General features: G+C 43.0%; 1 protein-coding gene across 3 annotated transcripts; it reads left to right on the top strand.

Annotated features, from left to right (window-relative positions):
• Positions 1–45: 45 nt before the first annotated feature.
• Positions 46–26,097, top strand: Nsdhl (NAD(P) dependent steroid dehydrogenase-like). 3 transcript variants are annotated; one of them, XM_050123625.1, is made up of 9 exons: positions 111–198; positions 2,742–2,785; positions 4,469–4,569; positions 8,912–9,070; positions 13,640–13,786; positions 17,911–18,039; positions 19,547–19,689; positions 23,698–23,800; positions 24,644–26,097. In XM_050123625.1, the coding sequence occupies exons 3-9, from the start codon at positions 4,513–4,515 to the stop codon at positions 24,974–24,976; spliced, it is 1,071 nt and encodes a 356-aa protein (XP_049979582.1). In that variant the 5' UTR covers positions 111–198; positions 2,742–2,785; positions 4,469–4,512; the 3' UTR covers positions 24,977–26,097. The 3 variants fall into 3 exon arrangements, with proteins under 3 accessions (XP_049979581.1, XP_049979584.1, XP_049979582.1); XM_050123624.1 differs by lacking the exon at positions 2,742–2,785 and having other exon boundaries at positions 46–198; XM_050123627.1 differs by lacking the exons at positions 2,742–2,785; positions 17,911–18,039 and having other exon boundaries at positions 46–198.
• Positions 26,098–27,233: the final 1,136 nt, after the last annotated feature.

The raw sequence follows: 27,233 nt of genomic DNA, 5'->3' as shown, positions 1-27,233 counted from the left end.
GCCTCATTGGGCAATATCACGCTGCGAGTGTCAATTGGCTGCGCCGGAGCCGAACGCAGCCAATCAACATGGTGAAGGAAGCTCGGCTGATCGTGGGCTCATACCTCTCCCTAGAAAAGGGTGACTGGTATTGGGTTGAAGTCCGCTGGTTGCAGGTTGCTAGCAAGCTGAAGTCGACCGCAAGAGTGTTTAAACCTGGTAAGAGTTGTGGCCTTGTCCTTGGAGGCCACTGCGTGTGGGCGACAGAGCTGGGCGGGAGTGCGGGAGGATGGGTGGGACATTCTAAAACCTGAGTTGGGGATTCAGCATCAGAGGGGCCAGGAAAGATTTGGAATAACGCGTTGGAGGGGTGACTGAATGGGGCAGCTGAGGCCTAGAAAGGGGAGTGGGCATGCCGAGCGTTGTGTCAGCAGTGCACGGGGCTGGGGCTCAGAAACTGAATCTGGACGAGACTCTGTGAATTTAGCTCTACAAAAACCACTTTAGCTCTCAGGATGATGATCTGGGGACTTTGTGGATCTAGAAAAGTTATCAAAATGTGCCCCGATAACCGTGCAGACACATTCAAGCCACATGGGAAGGAGCATTGCTGAATGTGACTCTCTTGAAAGCAAAGTTGCAGGAATTTTGGAAATGTTGGCATGCATAGGGAACAAAGAGGAATGTGTGCAAGGGGGGGGGGTGGAGTTCCCTGGAACTATACCGGGACTAATGGAGATCCAGTGTTGGCTACAGCAGTGTGCCTCAGCTGGCACAACTGCTTCCCCTCAAGGCATAGAATGTTTAGGGACATTGAGAACATGACATCGGTCTCTCAAACTGAGAAAGACCAGAGACTTTCTCTGTAGTAGTAACGTAGGCCCTTTGTCCTGTTTCCTTGGTGCCATGATCCAGATTCAGAAATTTTGTGTCATATTTGCCTCCTCTGTTCCCTCCAGCAGCATTCCCCCATGTCCAGCCCCTGGGTTCCATCAGGTCTGTCCTTCCTGTAACCTTAGCCCTTCCTTAGCAGTACAAACTGGAGTTCTCACCAAAGCATGCGAAGCCTGGCATGCAACTCCTCCCATCATACCCAGTGCTGGTTTTGTGGCCGATACACTCTCCTGCATTGACCATACGCAGTGTCATGAACTTTTTAAAACATATGATATTTAAGTAATTCTTTGAGAATTTTTGTCACATATGTGTATATGTAGCTCTGGCTGTCCTAGAACTCGCTCTGTGGACCAGGCTGGCCAAACTCACAGAGATCCGCCTGCCTCTGCCTCCTGAGTGCTGGGATTAAAGGTGTGCTCCTTTGTGCCCAGCTTGGCAATATATTTCGATCATATCACTGTCTACTCCTTCCAGAGCCATGCACCTCCCACCCTGAACTTTCGCTTCACCTGGCCCTGCATCTCTCCTCCCCACTCCAGTTCTTTGGCCCTTGTCGCCTTCTCATTAAAGTAAGTGACTTACTCATTTTGTATACGAGCCCCTCATCTTGCTCTATTTTTTGTTCGCTGCTGGCACTCTAGTACCTGGAGCAGGGAGGAATATGTGTTAGGTATTCAGTGAAACTTAGTCTATCAGCAAGTTGGTAAGTAGTTTCTTAATTTCCCATAATTTACCTATATACCCCTCTACCAACATACAAACATGCTCCACCAGGTTAATTTGCTGTGACCAGCTCTGGTCAGATCAGTCCCCTGCTTATAAACTTCAGTTTAAAGAGTAAAGCCCACTGAAGCCTCCTGCAGTTTTACCCCTGCTGACCTTCTTGACTTCGTGTCCCTCCATACTCTTTGCAAAAAGTGATTCTTAAATATTCCTTAGAAGTCCCTGTATTGAGGACTTGGTCCCCACCCATGGTGCTATTGGAAGGTAGTGGAACCTGTACAAAATGGGATCTGCTGGGAAACTGTTAAGGCATTAGGGTCATGGCCTGGAAGTGGATTGTGGGGTTCTTACCTCTCTTGCTTCCTGACTGCTAAAAGGTGAACAGTCTCTCGTTTCTTCTGTCAGGTTACTTCATGTGACCAAGCAGCCTACATTGGTTCTGTCCGCTTGTCCTCCTTAGGACCCAAACACAGCTTTGTCATTCTTTGAAGCTTTTTGTTTTCCACACAAGTTGATTTCTTTGAAGGCATGAACTGTGTTTTCACTGGTTTCTACCTAACAGTGGCTGGTGTTTGAAAATTTGTGACACTCGGTCCTGTGGGCTCCTTTGAGCCCCATAGCAATCTGAGGTAGGCAGGAAAGATGACTCTTTCCCAGATGCAGCCCCGAAAACAACAGCAACAGGTAATTTACCAGATGGTGCTTGAACCCAGGAGGAGAGCATTGAGAACAGATGGTGAGGAAGTTGAGACCAGCCTTGAAGAATAAGGGAGAACTCACCTTGGCCCAGAAAGGAGATAAGAAAGGAGCAATAGAAGCTCGGCTTGGATGTGGTGAGGGACTGCTGGGTGGCCCATTGCAAATTTAAAGCTGGGTGCCTTCTGTGACCGAAAAGTAATCAAGCGATATGAGGAAGTGAGGGACATGTGGCCTGTGAAAAGACAGAGTCCAGTTGGATGGCTCACCTGAGACCTCTGGAAACAAATGCCCTCCTAAGCGCTTTCACCCTGTGCCATGTCGTCTTTGAATTCTGTAGGGAGAGGCCTTACTACTACTACTACTTCTTCTTCTTCTTCTTCTTCTTCTTCTTCTTCTTCTTCTTCTTCTTCTTCTTCTTCTTCTTCTTCTTCTTTTTTTTACAGGACCTCTGCTTTGCAGTATTTTCTCAAGATAACGTATCCATTGGGTGAGTAAGTGTTAGCATTGCGGGAGTCCTTGTCTTCCCATTGCATCATCAGACCTGGTCCTGTACAGGGTGCTAAGCCTGAGGGGAGTGATGATGAGGCCTAACTATGTCTGAGGCTTGGGTGCCCACTAACTCCACTGATTGATTTGTGCCGTGATCTTGCAACTCAAGCAGCTTCTGTCTTACTTATGTAGAGCCATGTGAGCCATGTCTATTTGAGGTGCGTAGATGTCAGGTCCCGATAAGTGTGCAATAAAGAGAGGGATGGGGTAACCACAGAGCTACAGGTTGGCTATCCATCGTCATTAGATGTATGCACAGAGACCCAGGAGAAGGCAAGTTCTGAAATATACTGAACTGATGCATTAGTTACTTTTCTTGTTGCTGCGAGAAAATACCTGGGGAAAAGCAACCTATGGAAGGCAGAGGTTTAGTATGGTATGAGAATACAGTCCATCATGGTGAGGCAGTCATGATGTCAGGAGTGTAAGGTGGCAGGTCATGTTGCATCTGCGGTCAGGAAGCAGAGAGGAACAGATGCTGATGCTCAACTCACTTTCTTGCTTTTTTAAATTAAAAATAATTAAGATTTTTAAATTTTATTTTACGTGTATAAGCATTGTGTGTGTGTGTGCACCACGTGTATACCTAGTGCTAACAGAGGACAGAATAGGGTGTCAGATTCCAACACACTAGGACAGTTGTAAGCCACCATGTGGGTGCTGGGAACCAAGCACAGTTCTTCCACAAGAGCAGCTGGTACTCTTGACCACTGAGCCACATCTCTGTTGCTTTCACACTTTTATTTAGTCCAGGATCCCAGTCCACGGATAGTGCCACCCACATTCAGTGGAGGTCTTCGCACCTCAGCTCAACTTCTCTGGAAATGTCCTCACAGGCAGGCCAGAAGTCTTCCTAGAGAGGGTTCTAAATCCTGTCAGTTTGACAAAATTAATAATGACAACTAATAACTTCCATTATGAGTTTGTAAAACCTCTCTGTAAATGACCCATCAAACATTGAGGGTTGTAATAATCAATTTCAAGGATATTTGGGTCTTTGATATGCCCACAAAATCAGTACAGTCCTAAAATCAAGTCCTCTGGGGAAATATGATGGCACCTACCATTTGAAAGTGTGGAAATTGGATTGGAGCCATCTCAAGACCCAGTCAGTGCTGACTGCCTGACATTTCTTTCCCCATTGGCATTCTCTGCATCTTCTTTCATAGATAGACTCTTATTTCTGGTACATTTTGCCATTTACACATATTGCATCAGTAAATACCTCGTGTTTGCAAGTTGATATTGTGGGTGAAAGAAGAGGGGAGTATGTGATGAGGCCTTCACCTGGGCTGCACTTTTCTGTTTGGTAGCATCATCGTATTTGGTTACTCTTGTCTACCATTGTGAAATGCTTGGTCGCCACCATTCTCCAACCACAGCCCAAAGATTTTTGGTTTGAGTTAGTGAAGGAGTCATATTTATCTGCTTTCCTTTCCTACCTTTAATCCAGTGCTCTGTAAATTTCAGGGCCTACCATACCCCGAGAGAGCAGACTCTAGCACAGGGTACTTTGGCCAGTGGGTATAGCTATGGCTCAGCTATTTATGAACACTCGTGATAATAGCTGGAGATGCTTTGCTTCATTACTATTAATGTCTTTCTCTAATTATGTCTTTAGGAAGAAGAGTTGATTTTGCAAACAAGACTATAGTTTGAGCCATAATGGAACAAGCAGTTGGTGAATCAAAAGAGACACGTTCGACAAAAGACATTTCCAAAGTAAGTACTTTAAAAGAGTAGGGGAGGCCAGGCTGTGGTGGTGATTCTTTACATAGGCCAGGTCTTCAAGCTTATAGTGATGTACTTCACTCCTGATACATCACACTTCTTTCCTTCTTTTCTTTTCTTTTTTTTTCTTTCCTTCATTTAGACCAGACTGTCCTTGAACTCCCAGAGATCCATCTGCCTCTGCCTCCCAAGTGCTGGGACTAAAGGTGTGTGCAACCACCACCTGGTTCTTGAACCTTCTTTAATGCTTTGGAATGAGCCCTTTTTTTCCATGGAGTGACTTTCAAAGAAATAAATGTGTAAATATAAACTACTAAGGAAGAATACTTTTGTCTTATATGTTTATTCTAGGTAGGACTGCTCTGAAAAAAAACATACATTATCCTGTTGAAGAAAAAGTAAAACCAAAAATATTGGAGAAAACCCAGGGGCCCCAGCCATGCTCTTGAGATTATATTACAGTTGAATTAAATTATTTTGTGGTGCTAGAAATAAAACATAGCCTAACAGATATGCTCCATCACTGAGCTGTACACCCACCCAAGTCCATTCCTCTCCTATCCTAACACTATCATCTCCAAGAGGCTTATTTATCCATTTGGTCCATTCTCAGTACTTGTTTCCCATCTGAAAGTTCATTTTTATCAGTATTTATTCTCTTTTTTTGTCTGCTATGGTCACAAAAAGTTATTGATTATTTCACATGGCCTCCTCACATAGCCTTAGACATAGGATTAAAGACATTTACCTTTGCATGTTTGACATCTCTGAACAGAGGCAAGTTTGATTTCCATCACTATAAAAATCTATTGACTAGCTGTTGGCTCAGTTGTCCCAGGAATAATATCAGTGTAATATGTCAGTATAAGGAGGGAATCCATGTCATCCTGTTCACGAATAGATTTACTGATTAATCACATTTAAAATCTAGAAATGAGAGCTAGGTATGATGACATATACCTTTAATCCCAGGATTTGGGAGGCAGAAGCAGATAGATCTCTATAGGTTCAAGGCCAACCTGGTCTACATAAGGAATTCAGGACAGCCAGGGATACTTAGAGAGACCCCATTTCAACAAATAAATAAATGCTTAAATACGTAAACAAATACAAAATTATGAGGGTTTGTTGAGAGAGAGAGAGTGTGTGTGTGTATGTGTGTGTATGCATATATATACATGCCTATACTTGTGTGGTTCATGCACAGATGTTGTAAGGAAGTAGCTTGTTTGTTTCCTGGCCACCCAGACTCCTGAAAAAAAATCACACAGAAACTGTATTAATTAAATCACTGCTTGGCCTATTAGCTTTAACTTTTTTTTTTTTCCAAGACAGGGTTTCTCGTAGCTTTAGAGCCTGTCCTGGAACTAGCTCTTGTAGACCAGGCTGGCCTCGAACTCACAGAGATCCACCTGCCTCTGCTTCCCGAGTGCTAGGATTAAAGGTGTGCACCACCACTGCCCAGCTAGCTTTAACTTCTTATTGGCTAGCTTTTACATCTTAATTTAACTCATTTCCATTAATCTGTGCATCACCACAAGGTCGTGGCCTTCCAGCAAAGTTCCAGAGAGTCTGTCTCCAGTGGCGGCTCCATGGCTTCTCCCTTGACTCTGCCTTCCCTCTCCTAGCACTCAGTTTAATTTTCCCTGCCTAACTCTGTTCTACCGTATCAGGGCCAAGCCAGTTTCTTTATTAACCAATGGTATTCACAGCATACAGAGGGGAATCCCACATCACACAGAGATCCGCCTGCCTCTGCCTCCCTAGTGTTGGAATTAAAGGCGTGCGCCACCACCGCCCTGCTGACACGGGGTATCTTTATTGCTCTTCGCCTATTTCTTTTAGACAGTCTATTGCCATAATAATTATTTTTCTATTGCTGTAATAAAATGCCATGACATAGGCAACTCATCGAATAAAGGGTTTATTTGGGTGTATGATTCCAGAGAGAGAAGGGTCCATCACCACCATGGCAGTAGGCAGACGTGGTGGCTGGAGCAGCAAACTGAACACTCACATTTTGAACTGTAAGCATGAAGCAAAGAGAGAGTTCTGGGAATGACAGGAGACTGAAACTTTAAATAAAGCCCACCCCTCGTGACATATTTTCAGAAAGGCCATATTTCATAAGTCTATCCACACAGCATCACCAACTGGGAACAAGATATTCAAATGCCAAGATTATGGGGGACATTCTTACTCAAACTACTGTACTCTGTAAACTAGAAGGTTGTCGTTTTGCCTAATATGGCTGGTCAGCAAGTTCTCCGAATCCACCTGTCCCTTAAATCTGGGCTTGCAGGCATGTACAGCCATGCCTGACTTTTCACATTGGTGCTAGGGATTTGAACTTACCATATCTTTGCATAGCAAACCCTCTTAACCACTAAGCCATCTCACCAGTCCCTAAATTGACTTTTTGTAAAACAGTTGGACTCTGAGCCTTATGTGATCTCTGAACCTAGAGGTGCTGGAGAGCATCAGCAGGGAGCTCTGAGGACTGGCCAGAAAAATCAGAGTGGTTCTAAGTGCATACAATTTGCCTGTGAAACTGAGGTAGAAAGAGATGGAAGGGAAAGATTGCCAGAGAGGCAGTTGATGGGCATTGATGAGGCTGATCATGTCTACAGATATGAGAGCCATTTTAGAATGGACATCCACAGTAAGAGAGAGAAATCTGCAGATGGTACCTGGCCCTGACAAGTCCTGAGTATGTCACATAGCTTTTTTATGTCCATGTTTAAGGTACAAGAGGGAAGGTTAAGAGCAACTGATGTTCTTCCAGATCCAGGTTCATTTCCCACCATCCATATATTGGCTGACAACCACCTGTAACTCCAGTTCAGAGTATTTTACGCCCTCTTGTGGCCTTCACAGGCACTGCTTGCATACGATGCACAAGCATACGTGCAGGTAGTGTATACCCATACATGTAAAATAAAGATAAATCATTTTAAGATTATTTAAAAGAGGGGAGGTTGGTTGCTTTACTTTATAATAAGGAACAGAGTTCTTTTTGATCTTGACTATTCACATAGCCAACACTGACTGACTCCATACAAGCTAAGAAAATTGGGTCTGTCATCTTAGGGAAGCCCAGGTACAGCTTAGGGACAGTGGTAGTGTGGTGGGTAATCTTCATTGTCAAGAGAACTAAATTTGTAGATGCCTAGAAGACAAGCCTCTGAGGATGTGAGGTTGTTTCCAGATATGTGTAACTGATGAGGGAAGACCTGCCCTAAATGTTGCTGACAGCATCCCATGTGCTAGAATCCCAGACTCAGTGAAAAGGTGATAGGAAAAAGTCAGCCAAGCGCCAGTGTGTGTGTGTGTGTGTGTGTGTGTGTGTGTGTGTGTGTACCTTCCTCTCTTCTGACCAGAAATGCAGTATGGCCACCTGCCTCTCCTGCTATCATGTCTTATCACCATGATGGCCTGTATCCCTTAAACCATGAGCCAAAATAAATCCTTCTTTCCTTAAGCTGCATCTGACAGATATTTTCTTACAGCAGTGAGAAAAGGTTACTGATAAGGTCTCCAGATTATTGAGCAGATGCCAGCAAACATTTGCATTGATATCCTGGAGTTCTAATACTTATACACCTACAAGTGGTATACTATCCTTCCATTACCCCACTTCCCAGAGTCTGAATTTAGCCAAGAAATTGGATGCACTGGGGAAGCTGGAATCTAAATACCACATCCCAATGCTGAGTCATCCATTCCTCTGAGTTCCGAGACAGCATGGCAAAGCCCTGGGTCTGAGTGATAAATGGCTCCCTGGTTCTACATGGAGATCCTAGTAGCATAGCACTTAATACATGGGCTGAGGCCAGAAGGGGTTAAGTGGTCATCCCAGAGCCACAAGATCCACCCTCCCTTATGGGCATGGAGGCAGAGAAAATCACTGTCCTTTGAGTTTGGAAACGGATGCTTTCATTAGAAACTCTGAAATGGCTAGATTTTTTTTTTTCTGGCAAGGGATTACCAATCAGGAACAAGAAGGCACAGCCTTTGGCTTTTTGCTTGTTTAGATTGTCTGGTGTGATCATAGGACTTTTAATTCCCTTCCACTAAATATAAGGTGTGGATTATGTCATCAAATCTACCAGTCTAGCCTAGAGTCATTTGTTTTCTCTCTCCTTCTTGTTAAACCCAGGAGAACAGGTGACACTGCTGATCAAACACAGCTATACTAAGCTTTTCCCTGAGCTTAGGCAGTTTCAGACAGACACATGTATATGCCATTGCAATGGCTCCTGGCACATAAGTCTGACCTTTATCATGTTAGTCTTCACACTTCTGGTCCTCTTGCCATTCCCTCTTTCCCCAGGCCAAGAAGTGCACGGTGATTGGAGGCTCTGGGTTCCTGGGGCAGCACATGGTGGAGCAGTTGCTGGCACGAGGCTATGCTGTCAATGTATTCGATATCCGCCAAGGGTTTGATAACCCCCAGGTGCAGTTCTTTATAGGCGATCTTTGCAGCCAACAGGTAAGGGACCCACTCTGCTTCACTAATCTCCTGTAGGACCCCCCAAAGGCAAAACCAAGTGCTCAAAGGCCAAGAAAACTATAGTTTGAAAATCTATATTATATATATTTCAGCAATCATTCGCCATTATTGACTTCCAGAACATGTTCACTTCCAAAGGAAATCTTGTACATGTTCACTTCCCACTCTCATCCCAGCCCTGCCCATTCACTTCAGTTGTTCCATTTTCTCTGTTCTGCAAAGTTCATAGGTGGCCAGATTTTTTGAATATTTTAGGTTTTGCAAAGTGTAGTAAGAGCTGCGGGCTGCTTCCTGCCTCCCAGCTCTTGGCCACTGGCTAGCTTTACCCAAAATAATTACACGGAAACTGTATTCTTTTAAACACTGCTTCGCCCATTAGCTCTATCCTCTTACTGGCTAATTCTTACATCTTGATTAACCCATTTCTAATAATCTGTGTAGCACCACAAGGTGCTGGCTTACTGGGAAGGATCTTAACCTGCGTCCATCTTAGAGAGGAGAGCTAGCATCTGCCTGGGTCGTCTGCCTCATTGCCTTCTTCCCAGCATTCTGTTCTGTCTACTCCACCCACCTAATTTTCTACCCATTAAAAGGCCAAGGCAGTCTCTTTATTAACCAATGAAAGTAACACATAGACAGATGACCCTCCTACATCAGCAAAGTTGCTCAGCAAAGCTGTTGGGTCTGTTTATGGCAGCCATCCATAATCATTTCTTCTCCTTCACAAGTGACTTCCACAGTGGTTTCAGCTCCTTGCTGATGATGCCCGCATCAGCATTTCTGGTACTCTTGTTGAATTGGATGCTTAAGAAGATAGCCTTGCTGGTTTGTCTCTTCTCCTTTGCAGTTAATGCTCTACTCCTCTACTCCCATTGTAAATCCCTAGCCCAGACCTGTCCTCCCAAATAAGTACATTCTCTCTATGGGAGACACGGCATGTTGGGCACTGTTTTACCTCTTCCTTCCTGGTCCTGCTCTCTACCACTGCAGCAGGAGCAACTGTGGCCATTTCTACTGTCACTGTCTTTACTGTTTTCTCACCAGCTTTGGCTCCATAGCCCCTTTGTTGTCCTGCATAATTTTCATCTGCCTGCACCATTCTCTTCAAGTCACATGTCATCCAGGGTTCTCCAGAGAGACAGTCCCCGGTGGGCGAGAGAGGGGCTGTGCACAGGGCAAGAAGGCGAGAACAACTGAGATTGAATTCAGAGAAGAAGTTTATGTGGTTGTGGGGGGAAGTGCGAAGTTAGTGGGACAGGCAGGAACCTTGGGGAGAAAATTATGCAGTGTCCTGATTAGAACCCCCGCCTCTTAGAGAAACCTGCTTTGTTCTTAGGGTTTCTTCACCAAGAGTTTGAAGGATATTGTCCTTTTGTCTGAGCAAATTCTCCTTCAGGTTGTAGCCCCAGCACTCTAAAAGCCTGCCCACACCTGTATCTGATTCTCTAGTCACACTCAGCATCTCCAGTGCAGGCAGGGACTGGGGACAAGGTGCACTGGACCAGAGCAGGCATTTGTCAGACAAATGGGATAAAGGGTCAGAGGAGTAAGGCAAAGCTCCAACAGTGGGTTCTGAATTCTGAGCTAAGGAAAGAAAGGTGGACATGATGCAGGTAAGAACATGGCAGGGGAACATTTAAAAATAATCCTTTTGCCTCAGCCTCCCAGTGCTGCCAGCAGCAGGACCCCCTTTCAGTGCACTCTATTTAGGTCCTGGTTCTGCCTTCCAAGCAACCAGATGTTTGGTTTTGGTTTTAGTTGATTTGGTTTGTTGTTGTGTTATTGTTTTTTTTTTTTTAACATGGATCCTAGGGCTCCGACTCAGACCCTTATACTTGCACATCAAGCAGTTTGCTGCCATCTTCTCGGTGTGTCCCAGTTACTTTGAAGCCAATCTTCAACATATCTATCAGTCCATGTGTAAACATTTCAGTTTTTATCTCTAAAACATAAAACTCATTTTTATGGAAAGCATTACATAATTGTCAATCTCAGAGACACCATTAATAATAATAATGCTCCTTAATGTCAGTCATTCATTAACTACTTCATAAGACATCTATATTTGTTTTTTCAAATAAAGAGTTAAACACAGTTGAGACTATTTGATTTCTAAATTGCCAAGATGCTGTAGTATGTGTGTTGACTTAGTGGTGCTTAGCTTGTTCATCATCGAACAGCATTTCCTAGAGTCTGGATGTTGCTAATTGCATCTTCGGGACATCAGCATGTCTCTGCCACCTGCTGTTTCCTGTGAACTGGTACACTGTCCAGTGAGGCAGGCACTGGGCACATATGCCCATCTAGCATTCAGTTAAGACAAGTCTGCACTGAAAGACACTTTAAAATACAAGTTGAATTTCGAAGACTGAGTACAAAACCAATAAATACCTTAATAGTTTTACTTTGATTATGTCTATTACTATAAAATTTAGACTTTGATAGGATGTATGTTTTGAGACAGGGTCTTGCTTTGTAGTCTAGGCTGGCTTGGAACTTATTACTATGTTGAGCATACTGGCTTCCTATTCACACCAATCCTTCTGCTTCCAGCTCCCAAATGCTGGGATTGCACATATGAGGCACCACATCCAATTTCATTTATTTCTATAAAACTAAAGACTTGGTGTGGTTCAGGTCCCCCCATCCTGGTGCTTCATGGCTACAAACCCCTGTGCATGTATACACACACATGAGAGAGAAGAGAGAAAGAATAGATACAGCAGAGATATAAATATTCATCCACATTTCCTAGTTCACAGTTCCTTCTGTAATGCAGGCTATAGGAACTACAATTCATCTTCCTAAAGATGGGTCTTATGTGCTTTTCCCCACCCAGTGTCAGAAGGGATCCATCTCCATATCTAGGAGGAAGGAATGCTACACAGAGCAGCCAAGAAGAATCTGACCTGCCAGACCTTGCCGGGCTTCCGTTTCACTTTCCTTATTTCTATGCTTCAGTTTTGCTTATGTCGTGAGACTGGAGGCTAGTGCACAGGGTGGGTGGGGAAGCTCCATACCACTCATTTACACCCTCATCCTGTGCAGTCAGTAAATGTACTTACCTGAATTCTGGTAGCCACTTGCACAAGTTAGACAAAACCATAAAGGGAATCTGGAAATTGCCAAAACTATTAAGTGAATATAATCGTGAATGAACAAACAAATGCAAATCGAGCAAAAGTCAATAAATTAACCTCCCTGGTCCTGTGAAATATTACGGGAAAGCAAAACTCAGGGGATTGCTCCAGATTAACAGAAATGAAAAGGACTCAAGGTTCACATATGAGTGGTCCACATTTGGACCCTAAACCCCCAAATAAAAACACATATAAAGGATATTGTCAGAATGGTTAGGAAGGCTTAAATATGGAGTAACAAACTTAAGAGTAGCTAGGAGATAAGGAGATAGCTTAGTGAGTAAAAGCACTTGGTATTAAAGCAAGAGTTCAAATATTCCGAGCACACAAACAATCCCAAGCTATGCATGGTCATGCAAGCCAATGAGCCAAGTATTAGAGAAGTGGAGATGGGTAAATTTCAGGAGCTTGTTGGCTAGTCAGCCTACTGAAACTACAAGGTGTCTTTTAAAATGTGAGAAGTGGAGACAGACGGATCTCGTGAATTTGAGGACAGCCTGATCTACATAGTAAGTTCCAGGCCAGCCAGACTGATTACATAGTGAGACCCTGTCTCAAAAAGGGAGGGGGGAGATATCCTACGTTGTCTTCTGGTATCCACACACGCACACACACACAACAATATAAAATTTAATTTTGAAAAGAATATCCTGTGTGTTGGAGTGTGCCTACTGTTCATCATTTGATAGTTATTTGGGCCTAGAAGGTGACTCCTTACTCTCAAATGGTTTCCCAGAACTATTATGTTTGTGTATAGTGACAAAGGATTTTATGGCATCTAGTGATTTTTCTTTCTTCTGGTGATAACCATGAATTTGGAGATTTGGCACACTGGTGGCATTTTGTCATTCTGTTCATTTAGCCCCTCAGATCTTTTTTGCTCGAATTAATCAATTAATCTCTATTCTCCACTTTCACTAACCACTCTTATTCTAACTGCTGAGCAAATAGCCTCCTCATTGGCCAGTAGGAGTCTCTGTGTGTTGGTTCTTAAGTCTTTGAAGCCTCCAGCAGGCTTGGAGAGCCTCTTTACTTCACAATATGAAAAGGCCTTCCTGGTTCGTTTAGTGTGTTTACGCCCAGATCTGCAGCTGCCTGATTGTCTTACAAGGTTCCTTCTAGTAAGTGAAACTGAGTCACTGTATGCCTCTTCCAGTCACTGCGGTGTCTGACTTCTCATACTCCCTTTTTATTCTGGACAAGGTAATTAAAGGGGCAGTTCAAAGAAAACATGGTTTTATCCCACATACTCCTGTGTAGTTTGAGTCTTTTACAAAGCATATGTTTCTGTGTTGCTTACAGGATTATAAAAATCCAAAAGGCCTACAGGCCACAGATGCGAGAACGTGAGAAGGTTGTTGACCTGCCCTAAGCTGGAATGATTCTTTTGTCTTGTGTGCTTTTCCAGGACCTGTACCCAGCTCTGAAAGGTGTAAGCACAGTTTTCCACTGTGCGTCACCCCCACCATCCGGTAACAACAAGGAACTCTTTTATAGAGTGAATTTCATTGGCACCAAGAATGTCATTGAAACCTGCAAAGAGGCTGGGGTTCAGGTAAGGGAAATGCTGTGGTGACTAGTATCTGGAGCATGGGCTTGCTTTCTTAGAGGGAGGGGAGGTGGAGTCGTTCCCTTGAACCCTGTTCCTGGGCTCATCCAGGGTTGCCTCTTTCATGTTAAGAAGATACTAAAAATTAAGCCCTGGGCGCCAGTTGATGTCACAGAGGGCCAGCCAGTTGAGGTTATACTCTTCCAATACAGATAGACCATCTGAGTGTTCAGATACACTAAGGCTTATTCATTTTTGCTTCAAGAGGTATGAAATTTTGATGTTGCTTGTTTTCTCTGTTGAAACAACGTGTACATAATGTTTTCAATATACTTTGTAACCACTGTAACCCTTTTACAAGTATGCATTCAGTGATGTTAGCTATATTCACTTCATTATCTGTTATCACTGTCTTCTCTATCCGTGCAGTAGACAGAAGTTCTGCAGTCTTCTGCCCCTCCCTGGCTCCTGGCAGCCACTATTCTCCACTTCTGTCTCTTACTATAAGTGCATTCAAACAGGTTTTATCCTTTTGTGGTATGCTTATTGTACTTACCACAATGTTTGTAAGGTTTATCTACATTGTAGTGCATCAGAATTTCCTTCATTTTTCAAGACTAATACTCCCCATTTATGGATGGAGAGACTGAGGAAGACCTCCACCATAGACCTCTGACCTCCATACGTACACACACTTCCATGCACATGAAAGAGAATAAATAGCCATCAGTAGACGTTTGTGTTGCTTTTGCTTTGGGGCTACTATGAATTATACTTCCATGAACAGAGACTACAAATGCCTGTCTTAGTCCTCACTTTTGATTCTTTTGGGTAGCTACCCAGAGGTGGGATTCCTGGATCATAAGTTAATTTTGTGCTGAACCCTTTAAACAATTCCTCACATCGTTTATCAAACTGCTTTTATTTAAAAGGGGGGGGCACTACTGCTTTTACGTGATAGAAACCTATGCTGACTTAGGCCAAAAAGCATACAAATTTTGGCCTTGTATCAGCTTGCAACACTGTTAGAGATCTGTGAAACTGAGAAAAGGGTACAGAGAGTAGGGGCTCTTCTTCCAGTTATCTTCCTGGAGACCTTTGGCCAGTTCCCAGTAATCAATGGGTCCAATATGAGTAGGTGAGAAGGGAGCTCTTTTGTATTCCCATCAGTTAAAATTCCCATTGGCTAATCGTATTACATCTGTAAGCAGGAAGTAGAGAGAAATGAATGACAGTATTCAATTAACTTCCTGTTCAGGACCTCAGCCCATGATCCCATTCAGGGCGGATTTCCTTCCATAAGCTAAACCCCTTCAGGCATGCCCAGCTGTGTACTTTCTAGGTGATTCCAAACCCATCAGAACCAACTGTCATACTCAGTTATGCTTTGTACTTGACAAGAGCTTTGCCCTACTGTATTTGTCACCTACTTTTCTTTTCCTTAGGTAGCCAGGGGCTAAGCAGAGTCTCCGGTAGTAAATAAAAGAGGTGGGATTCAAAGCAGGCCCTCTGCTGCCACGTTCCAGACTCTCCACTCCAGGATGTGTATGTAGCTGGAGTTCTGTGAAGGCCCCGCTGCTGTGAAATGGAACAAAACAGAGGGCATAGTGCTTACTACTAGCATGACTGAAGCCACCTATGCCCCTTCCTCATTGCCACTGCCCCTTCTTTGCCCATGTGGGACAGTGGTTCTAAACCTGCACTTGTTATTCCTATTAGTTCCATGCACTAACAGCATGTTGTAGAACTTTGGAACACTAATATCATGTCATGCTGAACATGTCTTTCTGAAACTTTATGCATTTTGAGAAATATATATATCTTGTTTGTCCTCTAAGGGGGTAGATAGCTTAGTGTGTAAGGCCAAAGAGAAACTGATTTCCAGCACAAAAACCAAAAGTCTTTAATGTGTTTTATCTCAAATATTTAAAGTGTTACTTTGTATATTTAAATTTAATTAACCAGGAATCTATGATATATGCAACAGGATCATGATCAATTTTTTTTCAAATAATTAGTTCAGCATGCTGATGGCTTAATCCAAACTTTGTGCACATATATCCTGCCTGCATCATCCTTTGAGCATCCTGTTCTGCCTGAATTTGTTCCCAGGTTTTCTGTCTACTACACTGACCTCTGTCTGATCTCATGGGTATAAGCTCTACCTTAGCATACATATCAGTATCTGACCAACTTCTTCGAAGATCCCTTAGCTACTCTGAGCCTTTTGTTCAAGTTTTCCCCTCCACTGTAGAATCAGCTTGTCAAGTTCCTTGATGAAGCTGCCTGGGATTGTTACTGCAGTTGCATTTATGTTCTGGATAATTTTAAAAAGATCTGATGTCTTTCTAACATTGACTGTTCCTATTTATGATGAAACATCCCCCAATCTGTAATGCCACTCAGTGATAATTGTACTGTACTTCACAGAGGTTTTATGCATCTTTTATTATACTTATTCCTGTGAACCCCATCATTTGTTAATCACCAACTTATACTACATTTTCAGTTACTGGTAATGTTTAGGAATACAGCAAATTTTCATAGATAGGTATAGAAATAGATAGATAGATTTATAGTGGTTTTAGGGAGTTTTGTTTGATATTTATTTGTGTGAGTGTGTGTGTGTGTGTGTGTGAGAGAGAGAGAGAGAGAGAATGTGAGTGTGTGTGTGTGTGTGTGTGTGTGTGTGTGTACAGAACTTTCAGAGGCCAAACCAAAGGCATCAAATCCCCTTGGAACTGGAGTTACAGGTGGTTGTGAGTCATATAATATAGGTGCTGAGAACCCAACTCGGGTTTTCTTCAAGAGCACTAAACACTCTTAACCACTAAGCCATCTCTCCAGCTTCTAATTTCCTTATATTGATTTTGAATTCAGCTAGTTTGCTGAACTCTTAATATTTTCTGTAGGCTTACCCACTCCATGTAGGCATTGTATATTCTTTATTTAAAAGTTTTTTCTTCGTTTTACATACCAACAACAGTTCTCCCTCCCTCACCACCACCCCCTCCACCCAATCACCCATCCACTCCTCAGAAAGGGTAAGGCTTCCCATGGGGAGTCAATTATGGAGGGATACTTTGCTCAGCCTCAATACAGCGGGGAGAGGTTTGTTCCTGTCTCAACTTGATATGTATTGTATCTTTTTATTTCTATCATCTACTATGGCAGTACTTCTCAACACGTGGGCCACAACCCCTTTGGGAATCAAATAACCGAAAGATGTAGAAATGCGATATACAGGATATCTAATATAGGACATATATGACATATTAGATATCCTGTATATCATGTTTATGTTACAATTAGTAATAGTAGCAAAATTAAAGTTATGAAGTAGCAATGAGATAATTTTATGGTTGTGGTCACCACATGAGGAACTGTATATTAAAGGGTCACAGCATTAGGAAGGTTGAGAAACACTGGACCAATGCGATTAGTTTGGTGTCTTGTTTTTTTAAAACATTATAAATTGGTGTTTGTTTACCACTGTAGCTAGGATTTATAGAATGATATAGAATAAAAGCAGTAAAAAATATAACTAACAGAACCAATGATGTCAGTATCAGATGAACCGCTCTTAACCAGAACGATGCAATCTGGGGATCTGCAAAAGAGAACATATATAGCCTGCCTGCCTGCCTGCCTGCCTTTTATCCTGCTGCTGTGAATTGAACCTTACACGTGCTAGGTGCTTGTCTCTACTAGCAAAGCATGCCTTAAGTTATGTGCATATGCATATGCTTGTGTTTACATGGCAAGATTGGTATCAGAGTATCCAGTGGAATTTTGCAGGCAGAAATTTCCCTACTGGTTGGTAGTCCATCCTTCCCTCCATGAAGGCACTCTCCCATAGAGATCTATCATGAATAGTGTTAGTTTTGTTTTCTCCCTTAGATATGATAGGATGGGAAAAATGAGATCCGTTACTTTTAAATTGTAATACCATAATGTGTCTAAAGTCCCTATGGCTACAAAGGTTTTCTTAGAAGACTTAAAAAGAAAATGTACTCCAGCAAGTAACTTGGAAGTGCCTTGTGGATGGGGCTCGCTCATATATGACACTTAGGCAATTGGAATAGCAAAACTTCCTGACTTTTGTTTTCCTTTAAATGTTTCTCTGCCAGAAACTGGTTTTAACCAGCAGTGCTAGTGTCGTCTTTGAGGGTACGGACATAAAAAATGGAACTGAGGACCTCCCTTATGCCATGAAGCCCATTGACTACTACACAGAGACCAAGATCTTGCAGGAGAAAGTATGTACTTCAAAGCCAATTAAATGAACAGATACCTCAAGTGTCTCCATTCATAAGAAAAAATGTCTGTGAATATGGAAAAGTTAGTATTTTGAGACCCAAGTACCCAACATGAAATGTAAATTCATTTGCAGAATTAAATTCAAAAGGACAGAATGATATACTGTGGCCAAATACTATTCTCAATATTTTCTGGGGACTACTTCCTTACCTCCAAAAATATCTAATACGACAGGCACTTTTACCAGATGACAGGAAAATACACTGATTAAAGAGGGTGTAATTGTGGGCTGAGCACTGAGGTCGCCTAGACACTGGAAACCCTGTACTACAGGCTGGGACAGCCCTGGGCCCTTACAGTTACTTGGGCAGCTATGGACTCGTTTCCTAGGCCTTTCCAGCACATTACACACTGAGGCTTGCTCTCCAGGCCAGTACTTGGAAACTGAAGCTCACCTCCATCTCAGAACAGAACACAGTCACATGGAGGCCACAACAGAGCCTGTTCTCCCCTAGTTAAGAAGTCCTATGCCCAGGCTATGCCCTCCTGTTCTATGGAGCTAGGCTTACGGGAAACCAAAGCCTACCATGGGCTTCCAGATAATACTAGTTAGCTCAGAGGCCCTGTACACTGTCACCTAAGGTGCTAGGCTTCCAGCCCACAGCTCAGTTGGCTTATGATCTCGAGATGGAAGCCTGAGCTCAAGCCATCAATATGTCACTGGCGTGAACTCAACTAGAAGTCAGAAAAACTGAAGGAGACTCCAGCAGTAACTTACCTTGTTTTCAAGATCAACATTACCCGAAACCCTCTTCATAATAAGTCTTCTTTAGGATTTGTATAGCAACTTTTCAAACATAGAGATAACCATGTCAGAGGCCGTCTGAAGGCTTGGCCATTCCCCTCAGCACCACAGACACTTAGCAGCATTTGAGGGGAGTGGGGTCAGGAAGCTGTGATTGTCATATACTCGATTGAAAACTAGCTTAAAGTGGCTAGGACTCTAATCTTTATATGTATGTGTCCTTGTGCTCTGTTGGCCAAGCTAACTCCCGAGCTATCTGTCTGTCGTTGAGCAGACTGTTCGTCACATGGTGAAGAGTATGTTTGAAGCCTCGTACACACCACTGAATTCAGGAGCTCTTTTGGTTTGGTAGTAGCCTTGCTGGAGGCTCAAGTCTACCTCATTAACTAAAACTCTCAGGCCTTTTCCATAAATTGAAGCCAAGATACATCTTCTGGCTGCATGTGTGTATGGCCATTGAACCCGACCTGAGCTTTCTGATTTCATCCTAGCAGGTATTAGCCAGTTTTCTCCTTCACTGTTGATTTTTCAGAGATAGATGGGATAAGAATTATAATGTGAGATGTTGTGCCAAGACAGACAGCTACCCAGTGGCCTGCACATACACCGAGTATGTCGTTCATCTGTCTCCACATACAGTAAGGTACCATCTTAGCCAGGAAAAGTCTTACAGTGCCCCTTTCTCTCTTGATTTCTTTCAGGCAGTACTGGATGCCAACGACCCTGAGAAGAATTTCTTAACCACAGCCATTCGTCCTCACGGCATTTTTGGCCCAAGGGACCCCCAGTTAGTCCCCATCCTAATTGATGCGGCTAGAAAGGGCAAAATGAAGTTCATGATTGGGTAAGGCAGCTTCTATTGGTCATTCTGTTCCCTTCAGACTGTGAGCACACATGCAGCACACCAGATAATAATTGAGAGTGCCAAGAAGCATCTGAGTCTGTTCCGGCTTCAGTAACAAAAAGCTATAGTTTAGATAACTTCACAAACGAGTAACTCACAGCTCACAGATCTGGAGACTGGAAAGTATTGTTGGTTGATTTTTTACTCTTTGTTCTTTGCTCTTTGATGGGCCCGTCACCTATCTCCCAAATAATCACGCCAGAGACTATGAATGCCCGGCCTTAGCTTAACTTGTTTCTAGCTAGCTTTTCTTAACTAAGTATCCCATCTACCTTTGCCTCTGGGCTTTTTCTTTTTCTTTCTTTCTTTTTTTTTTTTTTTTTTTTTTTCCGAGACAGGGTTTCTCTGTATCTTTGGAGCCTGTCCTAGAACTAGCTCTTGTAGACCAGGCTGGTCTCGAACTCACAGAGATCCGCCTGCCTCTGCCTCCCAAGTGCTGGGATTAAAGGCTGCGCCACCACCACCCAGTGGGCTTTTTCTTTTTCTTCTCAATATCCTACTTTCACTCTTACTCCATGGCTGACTGTGTAGCTGGATCCTCCTCTCCTTCTCTGGCTCCTAGATCTCCCTTTTCTCCTGTTTATTCTCTCTATCTACCAGCCCCACCTGTCCTTCATGCTGTCTTATTCTTGGCCATTCAGTTCCTGTGTTTTAGACAGGCAAATAATCACAGCTTCACAGAGTTAAACAAATGCAGCATAAACGAATGCAACACATCTTTGCATCATTAAACAAATGTTCCATAGCATAGACAAATGTTCCACAGCAGAGGAGTCCAAGATCAGCTATCAGCAAAATTGGTGTCTGCTAAGCATCTAATCCTCTTACTTGCTGTGTATCTTTATGTGACCCAAGGGACAAATAGGCTCTCAAGCCTCTTTTATAAGGGCATTGATCCCATTCATGAGAGCAGGGCTTTAACAAGAATATTGAGGAACACAAACATTCAGAAGCAGTTCTTTTTTTTCCTAGATTGAAATATTTATTTATTTATTTATAAAAAGAAAATAAACTTTTTTCATTATATACCAATCCAAGTTCCCACTCCCTCCCCTCCTCCCATTCCCTCCACTTACCTCCTTCCTAAGCCACCCCATCCACTCCTCAGAGACAGTAAGGCACATTGCTTTGGGAAAGGTCCCAGGCCCTCCCTACTATATCTAGACTGAGCAAGGTATCCATCCAAAGAGAATGGGTTCCCAAAAGGCCAGTACAAGCACTAAGGATAAATCCTGGTGCCACTGCCAGTGGCCCCTCAGTCTGCCGCAGCCATGCAACTGTCAACCGCATTCAGAGGGACAAGTTTGGTCCTACGCTTGTCCCTTCCCTGTCCAGCTGGAGTTGGTAAGCTCCCATTAGCTCAGCTAGACTGTTTCAGTGGGTGAACCCATCATGGTCTTGACCTCCTTGCTCATATTCTCACTCCTTCCACTCTTCAACTGGACTTTGGGAGCTCAGTCCAATGCTCCACTGTGGGTCTCTGCCTCTGTCTCCATCAGTTGCTGGATGAAGATTCTATGGTGATATTTAAGATATTCATCAGTTTGACTACAGGACAAGTCAAGATCAGGCACCCTTTCCTCTATTACTTAGGGTCTTAGCTGGGGTCATCCTTGTGGATTCCTGGGAATTTCTCTAGAGCCAAGTGTCTTGCTAACCACATACTGGATGCCTAAATCAAGCTATCTCTTTCCTTGCTCTCTTCTCTGTCCTTCCTCCATCTCAACCATCCTGTTCCCTCAAGTTCTCCTCCTCCATTCCCTTCTCTCCTCCTCTTCCCTGTCCTTCCTCTCTTCTCCCCTTGTTTCCATACTCCCAATTTTGTTAGGCAATTTTGTCTATTTCGACTTTGCAGGTGGATCTATATGTTTTTCTTAGGGTTCACCTTGTTACATAGCTTCTCTAGGATCATGAACTATAGGCTCTATATCCTTTATTTATAGCTAGTATCCACTTAGGAGTGAGTACATACCATATTCATCTTTTTGGGTCTGGATTACCTCACTCAGGATAGTGTTTTCTAGTTCAATACATTTGCATGCAAAATTCAAGATGTCATTGTTTTGTTTTGTTTTACCGCTGAGTAGTACTCTAATGTGTAAATGTGCTACATTTTCTTTATCCATTCTTTGGTTGAGGGGCATCTAGGTTGTTTCCAGGTTCTGGCTATTACAAATAATGCTGCTATGAACATAGTTGAACAAATGTCTTTGTAGAATAATTGGACATCTTCTGGGTATATGCTCAAGAGTGGTAGGTTGATTCCCAATTTCCTGAGAAACCGCCACACTGATTTCCAAAGTGGTTATACAAGTTTGCATTCCCACCAGCAGTGAAGGAGTGTTCCCCTTGCTCCACATCCTCTCCAGCATAGGCTATCATTGGTGGTTTTGATCTTAGCCATTCTGACAGGTGCAAAAAGGAATCTCAGCGTTGTTTTGATATGCATTTCCCTGATGCCTAAGTCTGGTGAACATTTCCTGAAGTGTCTTTTAGCCATTTAAGATTCTTCTGTTGATAATTCTCTGTTTAGTTCTATACCCTATTTTTTAATTGGATTATTTGGTAGCTTGATATCTAATTTCTTAAGTTCTTTATATATTTTGGAGATCAGTCCTTTGTCTGATGTGGGGTTGGTGAAGATCTTTTCCCATTCAGTAGGCTGCCTTTTTGTCTTATTGACTGTGTCCTTTGCTTTACTGAAGCTTCTCGGTTTCAGGAGGTTCCATTTATTTATTTTTGCTCTCAGTGTCTGCTACTGGGGTTATATTTAGGAAGTGGTCTCCTGTGCCCATGCACTGAAGGCTACTTCCCACTTTCTCTTCTATCAGGTTCAGTGTGGTCGGATTCATATTGAGGTCTTTAATCCATTTGGACTGTAGTTTTATGCATGGTGATAGATATGGATCTAATTTCATTCACGTGTTGACATCCAGTTATGCCAGCACCATTTGTTGAAGATGCTTTCTTTTTTCCATTATTTTAGCTCCTTTGTCAAAAATCAGGTGTTCATAGGTGTGTGGATTAATATCTGGGTCTTCGATTAGATTCCATTGGTCAACCACTCTGTTTTTATTCCAAGACCAAGCTGTTTTCATTACTGTAGCTCTGTAGTAGAGTTTGAAGTCAGGGATGGTGATGACTCTGGAAGTTCCTTTATTTACAGGATTGTTTTAGATAGTCTGGGTTTTTTTGTTTTTCCATATGAAGTTGATTATTGTCCTCTCAAGGTCTGTGAAGAATTGTGTTGGGATTTTGATGGGGATTGCATTGAATCTATAGATTGCTTTCGGTAGGATTGCCATTTTTATTATATTGATCCTACCTATCCAAGAACATGGGAAATCTTTCCATTTTCTGGTATCTTCTTCAATTTCTTTCTTCAAAGACTTAAAGTTCTTGTTGAATGGGTCTTTGACTTCTTTGGTTAGTGTTACCCCAAGATGTTTTGTTATTTGTGGCTATTGTGAAGGACGATTTCTCCAAAGTACTGGGATTCAAGACATGAACCCCTTACTGCACCTGGTGCCTTTTACATTTCTTTTTTCTTCTTTATCCCCATGTGTTGTTTTCCTGTACTTATTAAATCTCACTGATGTTCTGATCTAAGGCTTTGAGGGATTTCAGAGGCAGTGAGAGAAAACTGGAAGACCATTGGCCTGGTGTATCCTTGGAAAGTGTTCAAGGTCTGTACCTCAAATCAAAGGTCAAGAAGACACACTAGTACTGGTCATGCCGGGGCATGCAAGACACCACAGTCTCCCATTCATTGGTTGATCCTTCAATATCTCACTGCTCCAAAGGTCCTGGTCGTTCTACATAGTCATATTTCATTACCTGTTGCAATCACACAAGTGTGCCAGAGACAGGCACTGATAAGAAAGAAGTGGGTTAGTCTCTCAAATGTCTTTGTGGGGCACAGCTGAAATATTTCTTATCTACCTCCAGAAATGGGGAGAACCTGGTGGACTTCACCTTCGTGGAGAATGTGGTTCATGGACATATCTTGGCAGCCGAGCACCTCTCCCAAGATGTAGCTCTGGGTGGGAAGGTAAGGCACTTGCTTCTCTCAGCACCTTAGGACCCACTGGGAAGTTCTACATCAATGAAGCATCATTACTTTGGACAGCCAAAATCCAGGACTTAAAGGCTTTGTTCTCTAGAGTCCCATGTTCACTCGAAGCCTGGTCACATCTGTGTTAGGCAGATACTTGTCACTTTTCTTCTCAGATTTCAGATTTCCATCCTTCCTCACCACCCACACATGACTAATATTGTTCAGACCTGACACTCCTGCACTCCTCGCAAGTGATCTGCATATAGCCATTCAGAAGTCATCAGAGTTGAGAGGACCTACTCTGTTACCCCACCTTGCCTGTTATTTCTCAGGCTCACTGTCTTCCTTGTTTTTCACTCTTATCTCTTGAGTGCTCTTTTCTCCCCTGTGAACATTTTCTATTTTCCCACTTATAACATGGTTTAGAACAAACAATATGTCTGAAAGATTGAATATTGGCCATTTGTTACATGCAGATGTAAAACTGAGTTTTACCATGGCAATAATTACCAATTGTAACTTCCTGAGTGCAAGCTAAACTTCACTTTTAGTCCTGGCTTCTTTGTAGATTTTGTTATCACCTTCACTCTCTGCCCTTTACACGGCCCATTCTGAGCGTCTGAGACAGACTGTGATACATTGCAGCAGCTAGGCATGTAAGACCTGCTAATGCACATGGTGCCTTGCCAGAGAGGCAGGACAGGCAGGACAGTGTGCCTCTGCTTTCCCACAGTAACAATTGCAAGTGGAGCCAGCAGCTAGTTGAGCTTAGAACCCATGTGTGGCCTGCTCACCCCAGCAGCTGTGCAGGGCTCTAATTTCGTGTTCCTTTACCAGGCATTTCACATTACCAACGATGAACCAATTCCTTTCTGGACGTTCCTGTCTCGCATTCTGACAGGCCTCAATTATGAGGCCCCCAAGTACCACATCCCTTACTGGGTGGCCTACTACCTTGCTTTCCTGCTATCTCTGCTGGTGCTGGTGGTCAGTCCTCTCGTCCAAATCAAGCCAACTTTTACACCAATGCGAGTGGCATTGGCTGGCACATTCCACTACTACAGTTGTGAGAAAGCCAAAAAGCTCATTGGATACCGGCCATTGGTCACCATGGATGACGCCGTGGAAAGGACTGTGCAGAGTTTCCACCACCTGCGGAAGAACAAGTGATGTGCTCCAGAGCCCTCCCCAATAATTTTTTCCTCTCTGTTCTGATGAGCCAATATCCTTAATTGAGTTTCTTCTGAGCTATGTGCCCCTTGCTGGTGACAAGAGCAGATGTCTCTTCCAGGGTAGCATTGGACTTCCTAAAGCAGGCAGATGCATAATCTACTGTTTTGGTCTTTCTCTCTCCCTCCCCCTGAGTATACCAACATAAAATGAAAACCACAAGACTTTGATCGAGGTCTTAAAAACTGAAGCAAAACCAGAATTGTTGACACAGAGTAAGACTTAGACATACATTTCATATGTTCCTAGTAGAATAGTTAGAAGTGTTGATGACTGTAACCCCAGCCACCAATCCCTAAGAATAAATCCATTTCTGGTTCCCTGCTGTCTTGCATGATGTCAGGGTTTCTTTCAAAAATGAGTGCAGTGTCTGCCTGCCTTGTTTTACCATAAAACATCTCTCTATCCACAGAAACTGTTGGCAGTCTTTAGTTGTCAGTGCGATGTGTACATTGTGTGCTATGTTAGTTGGTCAGCTCCTAAAACCATGGTTGGTAATAAGCTGGAGAGAGTGGCCTTCTTCATCTCCAGGATGTTTGAGTAGAAACTGTACTGATAGTTCATTTGAATTTTAATAAATAAAACCTGCCTGAAGATCAGAGAGTAAAACAGCTGCACTGGTCAGCTTTATAGACCAGGCAGTGGTGACACACACCTTTAATCCCAGTAGTCACACTAGTTTACCATAGGAACTGGGCACTAGTGGTGCACACCTTTAATCCCAGCCTTAGAGAGGAATATAAGACAGGAGCAGACAGCTCTCAGTCACAGTCTCATTCTGAGAGTCCTGAAGGCAGAATCGCCATTTCAGACTGAGGGAGAGGTAAGAGCCAGTGGCTGGCTGCTTTGTTTTTCTGGCCTTCTGACAAGCTTTATTTATTAAAATACAAATGAAATATCACTACAAGAAACTCCTTCATGAGATGTTGCAGAATGGCCTACAGACATCGTTGTAGCTCACCTCACAGAACATATCAGGCCATTCATCTTCCAAAGAGTACAGCCCATCTAATACAGTGTGTTTTTGTTCTCTGAACTCATTAAAATGTATTCCTGAAGAACTTTTGTTTGTTTGGTTTTTGTTTTTTCAAGACAGGTTCTCTGTGTAGCTTTGGAGCCTGTCCTAGAACTCAACTCTGTAAACAAGGTTGGCCTCGAACTCACCTGCCTCTGCCTCCTGAGTGCTGGAATTAAAGGCATGCGCCACCACCACCTGGCTCTTGAAGAATTCTAAGTTCTTCTTCATCACTGTTTAAGGGTAGGAAGGCAATTGGGGGAAACTATAATAAAGGTATAAAAGCCATACAGTTTGTGTTGCTGGCTTATTAGCTCTGCCTGGGAAGAGACCATGCTGAGCTGCCAAGGCATTCAGATATAAATGTGAATAAGATGCCAGGTTTGCTCATGAGGCTTAGAGCAGTAATGGAGTTCCATTCATAATACCCTGAAGTATGATAAAATTTGATGCATTTTATGTACTTATGTAAGACAACGTGAAGTGACATGGTTTCTGCAGAGTAGGTGATGCACTGAGTTTGGACATGAAGGAGGGAGAAATAATCACTGATGCAGAGCCACCAATTGGCATTTCAAACTAAAGAGATGAGTCTCCTAGCCAGCCACTTTGAGCAGAGTGCTGTGTTTCTTAACCATCTATGAAATAAGGGTGTATGTTGCACTTACTGGTGTAACTTCAGTTCAGTAGAGGACACAAGTGGAAGGCTACTTTGGGAAGCAGTAGGACATTGGTCAGGCTAAAGAGGAAGGCAGGGAATAACCTTTATTCTGTAGGTCTGGACAGCCTGTAGTGATTCATACAATTTACTCAGTAGAGGGCAAGGATCAAGAAAATCCTCCTGACTGCTCCACATGAGTTAGAACTGAACATTTAATGGATGTACTTTGAAGGAAATCAGAATTCAGCACAGAAAGGAAAGATGCACCTTAGATGGGAACAAAGCTTAGTAATTGATCAGAACTGCTAGATGAGAAGCTAATAGACCTAGCTAACAGACAAAACCAAATGCCTTCAAACTCCCTCAAAATGTTAACAGCTGTTGGACCAAAGATGTCCCTTGTCAAACTCAGTTGTCCAGTGCATTCTTCCTTCTGTCCCTGTGACCAAATACCTGACAAAAACTACTTGAAAACAGGAACTGTTTTAAAGAACTTACTCTATGGTTGGTTGGCTCTGTTG

Source organism: Alexandromys fortis, unplaced genomic scaffold, assembly GCF_014885135.2.
Source record: "Alexandromys fortis isolate MF-2015 unplaced genomic scaffold, M_Fortis_MF-2015_v1.1 scaffold_206, whole genome shotgun sequence".
Lineage (NCBI taxonomy): Eukaryota > Metazoa > Chordata > Mammalia > Rodentia > Cricetidae > Alexandromys > Alexandromys fortis.
Note: the sequence above shows the minus strand (reverse complement) of the source record. Positions and strands in the feature narration are given on the sequence as shown.

Coding starts and splice junctions, on each gene's coding strand:
- Nsdhl (XM_050123624.1), top strand. CDS start 4,513: ATGGAACAAGCAGTTGGTGAATCAAAAGAGACACGTTCGACAAAAGAC. Junction 13,787..17,910: donor GCAAAGAGGCTGGGGTTCAG/GTAAGGGAAATG, acceptor TTTCTCTGCCAG/AAACTGGTTTTAACCAGCAG. Junction 19,690..23,697: donor AAAATGAAGTTCATGATTGG/GTAAGGCAGCTT, acceptor ATCTACCTCCAG/AAATGGGGAGAACCTGGTGG.